Source organism: Heterodontus francisci, chromosome 33 (assembly GCF_036365525.1).
Source record: "Heterodontus francisci isolate sHetFra1 chromosome 33, sHetFra1.hap1, whole genome shotgun sequence".
Classification (NCBI taxonomy): domain Eukaryota; kingdom Metazoa; phylum Chordata; class Chondrichthyes; order Heterodontiformes; family Heterodontidae; genus Heterodontus; species Heterodontus francisci.
This window is the reverse complement of record NC_090403.1, coordinates 10891194-10904651: the sequence shown is the minus strand read 5'-3', so window position 1 is coordinate 10904651 and position 13458 is coordinate 10891194. Positions and strand designations below refer to the sequence as shown.

At 44.9% G+C, this 13458-nt stretch overlaps 1 protein-coding gene across 2 annotated transcripts in view; it reads left to right on the top strand.

The window, feature by feature from the left end:
- Window positions 1-13458, top strand: part of LOC137348018 (corticotropin-releasing factor receptor 1-like) — a 432220-nt gene that overhangs the window by 292424 nt on the left and 126338 nt on the right. For both annotated transcript variants that reach the window (XM_068013090.1, XM_068013089.1), the window contains exon 3: window positions 5237-5322. In XM_068013090.1, the coding sequence (XP_067869191.1) occupies window positions 5237-5322 (86 nt within the window). The remainder of the gene's footprint in view (window positions 1-5236; window positions 5323-13458) is intronic.

The window sequence follows — 13458 nt, the reverse complement described above, 5'->3', positions numbered from 1 at the left end:
ATCTGTATCTATTATTACATATGAAATAATACAAAACTTTCCAGCATTGGACAGCCTATTACCACCTCCAACTTCAACCAACCCCTCATTCACCCGACCTTAATCTGACCTGTACCCAGTAATCTCCATGGGAGGCAGGGCTGGAAGGCATCAGAGCTGCAAAAAACTTCACTGTGTTTAGAATTAGATGATGGGCAAGAACTGTTAGATAATTCGACTCGTCAGTCAACAGTCAATATTTGTGTTCACCACAAACAATACTGTCTATCAACAGGCTAAAGTGAGCTGAAATCTTGTGTGTATAGTGGGTGTGTATAAACTGTAAAGGTGTAACTTTTATCTCTCTGATCAATGGGAGAAGAATACACTGACATCATGGGACAATTAGAACCAATACCGCCCATTGGGAAACTGACACAATTGACTCTTGCCTTTACACCCTGCCTGATTGAAGTCAATGGGTAATAATATTGAACATCCCATGGGGTTCCCACTTGGAAAGTGAGGTGAAAATTAAGGCCCATACATCAGGCTAAACTGCCAATTGTTAATTACGAGAAAGAAATCTACAAAGAAGCAAGTTAAAGCAGCAAATAAAGTATTTAGCCTGGGCCGAAGCTTCTCCAATACCTTTCACCTTGTACTGAGAGCAAAGCAGCAATGCCTTGTAATTCTCAGGCTGGGACTTTCTGCATTAGTGTTTGTGGCACACACCGGTTGAGGTATTGGGAAATCCAAACCCCAAGCATGTGACTGATTGCAAAATCTCGAAAGGAATGCCGAATTTCCTGATACACACTACCATTCTGCATCAGTAGCCCTGAACTAGGATTTCCCTTGTTTTAAGTCCTTTAAATTGTGTGTGAACATTTGTCTCATAGTGTTGTGCCATGTTGCAGGGACCTGACCATATAAACTGAGAACATGGACAGATATGGTCTCAGTAGGCTTGTGCCCACAGTACAAAGAGCCCATAATTTGGCACTGAATTGGCAAGGTCACTCAGAGATACAATAGAACAGGTGTGGGAAATAGAGAATTGTTCAAGTGATGCACTAGGAACAGTTTGTTGGTCTGAGGTTGGAGATGGACATGAGGGAACTTTACGTTATGTTCAACCCGATCAGGGAGGGATTGGTGCTGAAAATCAGTGTCAAAATAGAAACTGTTACATTTCCCAGGACGAGCCTCCCTCAGCTTGCTCTGCACAAACAGTTAGAGTCATAGAACTTTACAGCACAGAAACAAGGACTTCGGCCCACCGTGTCTGTGCCAGCCATCAAGTACCTATCTATTCTAATCCCACTTTCCAGCACTTGGCCCGTAGCCTTGTATACGATGGCGTTTCAAGTGCTCAGCTGGATACCTCTTAAATGTTGGGAGGGTTCCTGCCTCTACCCTCCCCCACCTTTCAGGCAATGTGTTCCAGATTCCAACCTGCCACTGGGTGAAAAGGTTTTTCCTCAAAGCCACTCTAAACCTCGTGCCCCTTACCTTAAATCTATGCTGCCTGGTTATTGACATGTCCGCTAAGGGAAAACGTTTCTTCCTATCTACCCTATCTATGCCCGTCATAATTTTGTATACCTCAATCAGGTCCCCCCTCAGCCTTCTCTGCTCTAAGGAAAACAACCCTAGCCTATCCAGTCTCTCTTCATAGCTGAAATGCTCCAGCCCAGGCAACATCCTGGTGAATCTCCTCTGCACCCTCTCCAGTGCAATCACATCCTTCCTATAGTGTGGTGGCCAGAACTGTACAATGTACTCCAGCTGTGGCCTAACTAGCATTTTATACAGCTCCATCATAACCTCCCTGCTCTTATATTCTATGCCTCGGCTAATAAAGGCAAGTATCCCCTATGCCTTCCTAACCACCTTATCCATTTGCCACTGCTCTGCCCGTCTTACCAGCCCATCTATATCGTCCTGTAATCTAAGGCTTTCTTCCTCACTATTTACGACAACCCCCAATTTCCGTGTCATCTGTGAACTTACTGATCATACCTCCTATATTGATGTCTAAATCATTAATGTACAGTACAAACAGCAAAGGTCCCAGCACCGATCCCTGTAGTACACCACTGGTCACAGGCTTCCAATCACAAAAACAACCCTTGACCATTACCCTCTGCCTCCTGCTGCGAAACCAATTTTGGATTCAATTTGCCAAATTGCCCTGGATCCCATGGGCTCTTACCTTCTTAACCAATCTCCCATGCGGGACCTTATCAAAAGCCTTACTGAAGTCCATGTCGACTACATCAACTGCTTTATCCTCATCTACACATCTAGACACCTCCTCGATAAATTAAATCAAGTTTGTTAGACATGATCTCTGCCTTACAAAGCCATGCTAATTATCCTTGATTAATCCTTACCTCTCCAAGTGGAGATTAATTCTGTCCCTCAGAATTTTTTCCAATAATTTCCCTACCACTGACATAAAAGCAAAATACTGCGGTTTCTGGAAATCTGAAATAAAAACAAGAAATGCTGCACATACTGAGCAGGTCTGGCAGCATCTGTGGAGAGAGAAGCAGAGTTAACGTTTCGGGTCAGTGACCCTTCTTCGGAAGAAGTTCAGAAGAAGGGTCACTGACCCGAAACTTTAACTCTGCTTCTCTCTCCACAGATGCTGCCAGACCTGCTGAGTATTTCCAGCATTTCTTGTTTTTATTCCCTACCACTGATGTTAGACTCACTGGCCTGGTTTATCCCTTGAATATTGGTACCACATTCACTGTCCTCCAGTCCTCTGCCACCTCTCCTGTGGCCAACGAGGATTTGAAATTTGTGTCAGAGTCCCTGCAATCTCCTCCCTTGCCTCACATAACAGCCTGGGATACATCTCATCTGGGCCTGGGGGTTTATCCACTTTAAGCCCTCTAAAACCACTAATACCTCTTCCCTTTCAATGCTAATTTGTTCGAGTATATCACAATCCCCCTCCCTGATCTCTATACCTACATCATCCTTCTCCATAGTGAACACAGATGAAAAGTAATCATTTTAAACCTCACCTATATCCTTTGGCTCCATGCACAGATTGTCACTTTGGTCCCTAATAGGCTCTTTCCTTGGTTATCCTCTTGCCCCTAACATACTTATAAAATGCCTTGGGATTTTCCTTTATCTTGCCCGCCAGTGTTTTTTCATGACCCCTCTTCGCTCTTCTAATTACTTTTTTACGTACCCCCCTACACTTTCAATTCTCCTCTCGGGCCTCTGCTGTTTTCAGCACTCTGAATCTGCCATAAGGCTCCTTTTTTTCCCCTATCCTATCCTCTATATCCCTTGACATCCAGGGTTCCCTGGACTTGTTGGTCCTACCCTTCACCTTTATGGGAATATGTTGGCCTTGAACTCTCACTACTTCCTTTTTGAATGACTCTCATTGGTCTGATGTATCATTTCCTACAAGTAGCTGCTCCCAGTCCACTTTTGCCAGATCCTGTTTTATCATATTGAAATCAGCCTTCCCCCAATTCAGTACCTTTATTTCTGGTCCATCTTTGCCCTTTTCCATAACTACCTTAACTCTTACAGAGTTATGGTCACTATCCCGCTGAAGATTTTCTGAGTAAGCCTGTGCTGGACTAGTGTTGGTCCCACATATGACATTGGACTTAAAACTGTAGTGTTTTCCTAGCTGTTAAAGGAACTGAGGCTCCTTTCTCCTGGAAATCTGTAACAAAAACAGAAAATGTGGAAAAGGTTCAGCAGGTCAGGCAGCATCTGGGGAGAGAAAAGCAACATTTCAAGTCTGGGACCTTTCATCAGAACTGGGAAAATTAGAAATGTACAGTCTTTTTGCAAGTCAAATGGGGGAGGTGGCAAGAAGAACAAAAGGCAAGTTCTGTGATAGGTTGGAGGGCAGAAGAGATTAAATGACAAAAGGATTCATGGTACAAAGCTAAAGGGAATGGTAATGGCACAAGTAAAGGAACAAAAAATGTGTGGTGTAAATGGCAGGATAGCAGCCGTCCGAACACAAAGTAAAAGGGTAAAGAAGGAAACAGCAGGGGTGGGGTGGGGGAGTTGATGAAATGAACCAGCAAAAAAAAAGGGGGGGAAATGGGGCAGAAGTTATGATCTAAAATTGTTGAACTGAGCATTGAGTCTGGAAACCTGTAAAGTGCCCAGTCGAAAGATGAAGTGTCGTTACGCGAGCTTGCGCTGAGCTTGATTAGAACACTGAACAGGCCAAGGACAAAAAGGTCAGAGTCGGAGCAAGGTGAAGAACTGAAATGACAAGCGACAGGAAGCTCGGGATCCTGCTTGCAGACCGAATAGAGTCACAGAGTCATAGAGTTGTACAGCATAGAAACAGGCCCTTCGGCCCACCACGTTCATGCCGACCATAATGCCTATCTATACTAATCCCACCTGCCTGCATTAATTCCATATCCCTCTATGCCTTGCTCATTCAAGTACCTGTCCAGATGCCTCTTAAATGTCGCTACTGTTCCTGCCTCCACCATCTCCTCAGGCAGCTCATTCCAGATACCCACTATTCTTTGTGTGAAAAATTTACCCCTTTGATCCCTTTTAAACCTCCTCCCTCTCACCTTAAGTCTATGCCCTCTAGTTTTAGTCACCGTTACCATGGGAGACTCTGGCTATCTATCCTATCTGTGCCTCTCATAATTTTATATACCTCTATCATGTCCCCTCTCAGCCTCCTTTGCTCCAGGGAAAACAGACCCAGCCTATCCAATCTCTCTTTATAACTCAAGCCCTCCAAACCAGGCAACATCCTTGGCAATCTTTTCTGCACCCTCTCTAGCTTAATCACATCTTTCCTGTAGTGCGGCGACCAGAACTGCACACAGTACTCCAAATGCGGCCTAACCAACGTTATGTATAAGTGAAACATGACGTCTCAACTCTTGTACTCAATGCCTCGGCCGATGAAGACAAGCATGCCATACGCCGCCTTCACCACCCTGTCTACCGGTGTTGTCACAAAGCGATCATCCAATTTGCATTTAGTCTCCTCTATGTAGAGGAAGACCGCATTGTGAACAGCAAATACAGTACACTAAATTTGAAGGAAGTACAAGTAAATCGCTAAAATAAAAGCAAAATACTGTGAATGCTGGAAATTTGAAATAAAAACAGAAAGTGCTGGAAATACTCAGCAAATCTGGCAGCATCTGTGGAGAGAGAAAGAGAGTTAATGTTTCACGTCTGTGACCTTTCATCAGGAATAATGTTTCTCTGTGATTACCCACAGGCAGTGTGTTCAGAGAATGCCTCGGAAATGGAACATGGGCGAGGAAGATCAACTACTCCCATTGCCAGCCAATCCTGCAGCAAAAGGTTTGTGCAGCTCCAAACACTTGGATGGAATCAACCTAACACCAACAAAGAAAGAGATCATTTTACAACATCAACCACTCTCAGAATGCTCACACACACATCCAGTAACAGTAGGGATCAGTAGGTGTGAGGGATAATAACACTAAGGGTCCGTGTGTAGCTGTGTAAGGAAGCACTAACTGTCGGGGTCAGTGTGTGAGTGTTAAAGAAGAGCAAATATAGGTGACATTGTGTGACTGTTTAAGGAGATGGTAACACTATGGATCAGGGTCAATGTTAAAAGTGACAGTAACTCTAGGGATCAGTGTGTGAGTGTCAAAAGGGACAGTGGGTGGAATTTTATGTCCCCCAAAGAACAGGTTGGTGGTGGGTGGGGGGGTGCATAAAATGGAGTGGGAGGCCCGGGGGGCCCTTCTCAACCCGCTGCCACCTCCACCGCCATTTTATGTGAGGCAGCGGCGGGGTGGGGGGGGGGGAAACTGCCCACCCGTCCTAGGCCAATCACAGCCCTTAAGTGACCAATTGACAGTGTTACAACTGAGGCAGGAGCAATGCACTGTCAATTCAGTCCCAATACTCCACAGGTTGCAGCATAAAGTTGTCCCACCTACCAGAAATTAGCCAAATTAAACATTTTAGTAACCCCCAGAAAAAAACAGACCAAATCAGGTACCTTTAAACAACAACAAATTAAAATAAACTAAATCTTAAACACTATTGAGATAAATTTATGTCTAAAGACCTTATAACTTCTTATTTATTCTAGCTCCCCCATTCATACACATACAGCTGCAACTGAAGCTAGTAGCTCCCCAAGCCAGGTTAAAGTAACTTGGGATAAGTTACAAGCACTGTCTATGGAGGAGTTGAGGAAAATGGCTGAGCAGTGTGGGATCACTGTACATGGCAAGGCTAGGAAGTCTGAACTCCTAAAGCTAGTGGCCAACCATTTTTCCTTTGCATCTGAAGAAGCGGAAGCAGGGTTAGAAGTAGACCCAGACAGGGTATTACTAGCAAAGTTTCGATTGGAACAAAGGAAACTTGAATTAGAAGACAGGGAAAGAGAAAGAGAAAGGGAGAGACGCAGGAGAGGGGTAAAGAAAGAAGCTTCCAGAAGTAACTTCCAGAAGCTTCCAGAAGGGCGGCACAGTGGCGCAGTGGTTAGCACTGCAGCCTCACGGTTGCAGGGACCCAGGTTCGATTCTGGGTACTGCCTGTGTGGAGTTTGCAAGTTCTCCCTGTGTCTGCGTGGGTTTTCTCCGGGTGCTCCGGTTTCCTCCCACAAGCCAAAAGACTTGCAGGTTGATCGGTAAATTTGGCCATTATAAATTGTCACTAGTATAGGTAGGTGGTAGGGAAATATAGGGACAGGTGGGGATGTTTGGTAGGAATATGGGATTAGTGTAGGATTAGTATAAATGGGTGGTTGATGATCGGCACAGACTCGGTGGGCCGAAGGGCCTGTTTCAGTGCTGTATCTCTAATCTAATCTAATCTAACGTGAAGAGAAAGAAAGACAGGAGAAGGAACGAGAGAGAGAGGAAAGACAGAGAAAGAATATTCCGGAAGGAATGCTGAAGCGGCTTGAGTTAACTAGGGGGTGATAGAGTAACCCCAGTGAAAGTAACGCCAATATGGAGCAGCATAATTCAGGGCTGGGTACAGAGTTGTTGAAACTAGCTCAATTAATTTCAAAATTCAATGAGGAAGATGTAAATATTTTTTTGTGTCCTTTGAGAAACTGGCAAGGCAGCTAAAATGCCCAGCTGGGACCTGGTCTCTTTTACTGCAAAGCAAGCTAACTGGAAAAGCCCATGAGGTTTATTCCCTGTTGCCTGATGAGAGTTCATCAAATTATGAACTGAAAAAAAATGCTATCCTCGGGGCATACCCAAAGCCTATTGTCAAAAGTTTAGAACCCTCAAGAAGCAAGCTAATCAAACTTATCTGGAGTTTGAAAGAAGTAAGCAGCTGGCTTTTGATCAGTGGCTGAGAGCTCTCAAAGTACAGCTCAGCAATGAGAATCTCAGAGGAATAATTCTGTTAGAGAAATTTAAACATTCTCTCCCACTTTCCACAAAGACCCATGTAGAGGAGCAGCAGGACCAGAGAGCCCGGCAAGCGGCCGTTATGGCCGATGAGTTTGCTTTAATTTATAAGTCAGTTTCCCAGGGAAAAACCTTTCTTTAGTCTCCTCCACAAATCTGACAAAGGGTGGGAAGGTGATAGGAGCCCAAGCAGTCCTGGGAGAGAAAGGAAAGCAGGAGACACATGGGGCCCTTCTCTAGCCAAAAAGAAAGGTTCTGTGAGTAGGACCCTCCAGCAGGGAGCTAGTGAACTGTAAGGGACCCCCGCCGAGAACTGGCAGGCACAAGGCTGGCAAAAGTTTAGACAGGGAAGGGGAAACAGTGACGAAGAGGACACATTAAAGTAAGTCCGGGAGGAATCCTGGATGAAAATCCCTACTCTCCGGACAGCCAACCCCGAAGAATTTGAAAAGTTAGACCCCACATCCTCCTATGTAAATGCAGACACCAGAGGCACCGCACCAGAGTTGTTAACAGCATTTACAGGAAATTGCAGAGACAAAGAAAGACCTCACCTAGTCGAAGTGCCACAGGGGAGTGCAGTAGAGTTTGCACAAATACTTGCAGGCAGGAGTGCCTTCTGGGACAAAGGGGAGATTAGCAAAGAATCCTACCCCACAGTCAGAACCAAAGGAACCACCCATCCCCCTGAAGTCAAAAGCATTTGCATGGCTCAGCAAAGCACTGAAAGAGAGTTCAGGATAGACCCGCCCCCTACTGACTCTCCTGAACAGAAATTCCAACTCAGGGCTAATTACACCTAACCATCAAAGAAATACTAGGCAGTCATGAAAATGGGCAAATGGAAGAGAAACTTCCCCATAAAAAGAACCACATGTTTATTGGGATGCCAAAAAAGGGGCGATTTTAATAAGTTTTAGGATTTGTGAATGAATGAGAGAAATGCATGGGTTTTTTTCTGTACCCTATATATATTCTCTAGACCCTTTTAATGAAATGTGCTTTTCTCAAATCACATTTCATTCTGCTGGGTGTGGAGGTGTCATGCTGGGCCCCCACCTGCCAAGAATGAGGCACAACAATTTTGTCATGCGCATTGATTTTTAACTGTTACTGGAGTGAAGAAAGGACCTATAAAACAGATCAGCCATGGCTGGAAAAGACTTCTTCATATTAACAAACGGTGATTGGAAGGACAAAGGACCATTCCCTGACATGTTCATCCCACAATTGCCCTTGATCACCAGGTATTGTGAGTAAAAGGAGCATTCCAGTGACTGCTGTAATCCGAGATGTGGTCAGACCAGTTAGTCACATGACTAACCTGCTTGGCAACCTGGGGTTTTCTGGTAAATCTCTTCCGCACCCACTCGAGGACCCTCGCATCTTTTCTAAAGTGTGGTGACCAGAACTGAACCCAATAATCTAGTTGGGCCTAATCAGAGTTTTATAAAGATTCAGCATAACTTCCCTGCTTTTGTACTCAATACCTCTATTTATGAAGCATAAGATTGCATATGCTTTGCTAACCACTCTCTCAATATTTTCTGCCACCTTCAAAGATCTATGCACATACAGCTCCAGGTCTCTCTGTTCCTGCATACTCTTTGGAACTGCGCCATTAAGTCTATATTGCCTCTCCCTATCCCTTCTGCCAAAATGCATCACCTCACATATCTCTGTATTAAATTCCATCTCTCATTTGTCTGCCCATTCTGCTAACCTATTTATGTCCTGTTGCAATAGATTAACCTCCTCCTCCGGTCAGTTGTTTAATTGTCCACCACCATTCACGACTGGATGTGGCAGGATTGCAGAGCTTTTGTCTGATCCATTTATTCTGGGATCGCTTAACTTTGTCTATCACATGCTGCTTCCGCTGTTTATCCTGCATATAGTCCTGTGTTGTAACATAGCCATGTTAACACCTCATTTTCAGGGCATGCGCTCTTGCACTCCTTATGGAACCAGGGTTGATTCCCTGCCTTGATGGTAATGGTAGAGTGTGATATGCCGGGCCATGAGGTTACAGATTTTGATTGAATACAATTATGTTGCTGCTGTTGGTCCACAGTGACTCATGGATGCTCAGTTTTGAACTGCTAGATCTGATCTGAATCTATCCCATTTGGTATGGTGGTAGTGCCACACATTATGATGGAGGGTATCGTCAGTGTGAAGTCAAGTCTTCATCTTCACAAGTGGTCAGCCCAACAAATATTGTCATGAACAGATGCATTTGTGACAAGTAGATTGGTGAGGGTGTGGTTAAGCAGGCTTTTCCCTCTTGTTGCTTCCCTCACTACCTGCCACAAGCCCAGTCGGGCTGCTATATCCTTCAGGACACGGCCAGCTCGGTCAGCAGTGGTGCTACTGAGCCACTGTTGGTGATGAACATTGACGTTCCCCACCCAGAGTACATTTTATGCCTTTGCTGCCCTCAGTGCTTCTTCGAAGTGGTGTTCAACATGGAGGAGTACTGATTCATCAGCAGAGTGAGGGGAAGGGGTGGGGGGGGGGGGGGTTGACAGTAGGCGGTAATCAGCAGGAGGTTTCTGTGACCATGTTTGCCCTGATGTCACGAGACTTCATTGGGTCTGGAATCAATGTTGAGGACCCGCAGGGCCACTCCTTCCTGCTTGTATACCAGTGTGCCGCCACCTCCAGTGGGTCTGTCCTGCCGATGGGACACAACATACCCAGAGATGCTGATGGAGGAGTCTGGGGCATTTTCTGTAAGCAATGACTTGATGAGTATGAGTATGTTAGGCTGTTACTTGACTAGCCTGTGGAACAGCCCTCCAATTTTGCCACAAGTGCCCAGATGTTTCTGCGGAGAACTTTGCAGGATCGACTGGGCAGGCTGTACCATTGTCATTTCTGGTGACTAGGCCAAGACAGTTGCTCCATCTAATTTTATTCTTATTCAATTTTTCTGTATAACTGAGTGGCTAACGAGACCATTTCAGAGGGCAGTTAAGAGAATGATAGAATTGTTAGGGCAAAGAAGGAGGCCATTCAGCCCATTGTATCTGTACCGGCTCTCCAAGTGATCAATTCACTTAGTGCCATTCCCCTGCCTTCTCCCCAGATCCCTGCATATTTTTTTCTTTTCAGGTAATTATCTAATTCCCTTTTGAATGCCTCGATTGAACCAGCCTCCACCGCACTCTCAAGCAGTGCATTCCAGATCTTAACCACTCGCTGTGTGAAAAAGATTTTCCTCCTGTCGGCATTGCTTCTTTTGCCAATTACCTTAAATTTCTGCCATCTTGTTCTTGATCCTTTCATGAGAAGAAACAATTTCTCCCTATCTACTCTGTCCAAAACCCTCATGATTTTGAATACCTCTATCAAATCTCCTCTCAGCCTTCTCTTCTCCAATGAAAACAGTCCCAGCTTCTCCAATCTATCTTCTTAAATGCAGTTCTTCATCCCTGGAACCATTCTCGAGAATCTTTTCTGCACTGTCTCCAATGCCTTCACGTCTTTCCTTAAATTTGGTGCCCAGAACTGAACGCAGTACACCAGCTGAGGCCGAACTAGTTCAGAATAACTTCCTAGCTCTTGTACTCAATGGCTTATTAATAAAGCTACTTCCTCAACCTTCAATGACAACCACATGGATGTGGGTCTGGAGGCACATGAAGGCCAGACCAGGTAAGGATGGCAGATTTCCTCCCCGAAGGGAAGCAGCGAACCAAATGGGTTTTTGCATAGTTTCATGGCCGCCATTACTGAAACGAGCTTTTTCTTCAATTTCCAGACTTTTCGTAGCGTATAGAGTTATACAGCACAGAAACAGGACCTTTGGTCCATTGTGTCCGTGCCGGCCATCAAGCACCTATCTATTCTAATCCCATTTTCCAGCACTTGGCCCATAGCCTTGTATGCTATGGTGTTTCAAGTGCTCATCTAAATACTTCTTAAATGTTGTGAGGGTTCCTGCCTCTACCACCCCTTCAGGCAGTGCGTTCCAGATTCAAACCACCCTCTGGTTGAAGAATGTTTTCCTCAACTCCCCTTTAAACTGCCCCTTACCTTAAATCTATGCCCCCTGGTTATTGACACCTCCACTAAGGGAAAACGTTTCTTCCTATCTATGCCCCTCATAATTTTGTATACCTCAGTCAGGTCCCCCCTCAGCCTTCTCTACTCTAAGGGAAACAACACTAGCCTTTTCTGATGTCTCTTCATAGCTGAAATGCTCCAGCCCAGGCAACATGCTGGTGAATCTGCTCTGCACCCTCTCCACTGTAATCACATCCTTCCTACAGTGTGGTGCCCAGAACTGTACACAGTACTTCAGCTGTGGCCTAACTAGTGTTTTATATAGCTCCATCATAACCTCCCTGCTCTTATATTCTATGCCTCAGCTAATAAAGGCAACTATCCCATATGCCTTCCTAACCACCTTATGTGCTGCTGCCTTCAGTGATCTATGGACAAGTACACCAAGGTCCCTCTGACCCTCTGTACTTACTAGGGTCCTACCATCCATTGTATATTCCCTTGCCTTGTTAGTCTTCTCAAAATGCATCACCTCACACTTCTCAGGATTAAATTCCATTTTCCACTGTTCTGCCCATTTTACCAGCCCCTCTATATCATCCTATAATCTCAGGCTTTCCTCCTCACTATTTACAACACCAAACGCAACCCTTGACCATCACCCTCTGCCTCCTGACACTAAGCCAATTTTGGATCCATTTGCCAAATTGCCCTGGATCCCATGGGCTCTTACCTTCTTGACCAATCTCCCATGTGGGACCTTATCAAAAGCCTTACTGAATTCCATGTAGACTACATCAACTGCTTTACTCTCATCTACACACCTAATCACCTCTTCGAAAAATTCAATCAAATTTGGAGACACGATCTCCCCCTGACAAAGCCATGCTGACTATCTCTGATTAATCGCTGCTTCTCCAAGTGGAGATTAATCCTGTCCCTCAGAATCTTTTCCAATAGTTTCCCTACCACTGATGTTAGACTCACATGCCTGTAATTACCTGGTTTAGCCCTACTGCCCTTCTTGAATAATGGTACCACATTCGCTGTCCTCCAGTCCTCTGGCACTTCTCCTGTGGCCAGAGAGGATTTGAAAATTTGTGTCAGGGCCCCTCCAACTCCTCCCTAGCCTCACATAAGAGCCTGGGATACATCTCATCTGGGCCTGGAGATTTATCCACTTTTAAGCCTGCTAAAACAGCTAATACCTCCTCCCTTTCAATGCTAATTTGTTCAAGTATATCACAATCCCCCTCCCTGATCTCTGCACCTACATCGTCCTTCTCCATAGTGAACGCAGATGAAAAGTAAGCATCCAAAACGTCACCTACATCCTCCGGCTCCACGCACAGATTGCCACTTTTGTCCTTAATGGGCCCTAGTCTTTCCCTGATTATATTCTTGCCCATAATATACTTATAAAAAGCCTTGGGATTTTCCTTTATCTTGCCCACCAGTGTTTTTTAATGCCCCCTCTTCGCTCTCCGAATGACTTTTTTAAGTACCCCCCTACACTTTCTATTCTCCTCTCGGGCCTCTGCTGTTTTCAGCCCTCTGAATCTGCCATAAACCTCCTTTTTTTTCCTTATCCCATCCTCTATATCCCTTGACATCCAGGGTTTGCTGGACTTGTTGGTCCTACCCCTCACTTTTATGGGAACATGTTGGCCCTGAGTTCTCACTATTACCTTTTTCAATGACTCTCACTGGTCTGATGTAGACTTTCCTACAAGTAGCTGCTCCCAGTCCACTTTGGCCAGATCCTGTTTTATCATATTGAAATCGGTCTCCCCCCCCAATTCAGTACCTTTTTTTCCAGTCCATCTTTGTCCTTTTCCATAACTACCTTAAATTAATTAATTGAATTTAAATTCCACATCCCCAGAGCTTCAGTCTGGGCCTCTGAATTACTAGTCCAGTAGCATTACTACTACACTACAGTGCTCCCTGTTTGTGCCCAACTATTCCTGTGCTTCCTTCCTTCACTCACTCACTCACTCATTCACTCACACTAAAAAATACCTAGTTCTGATGAAGGGTCACTGACCTGAAACGTTAACTCTGCTTGTCTCTCCAT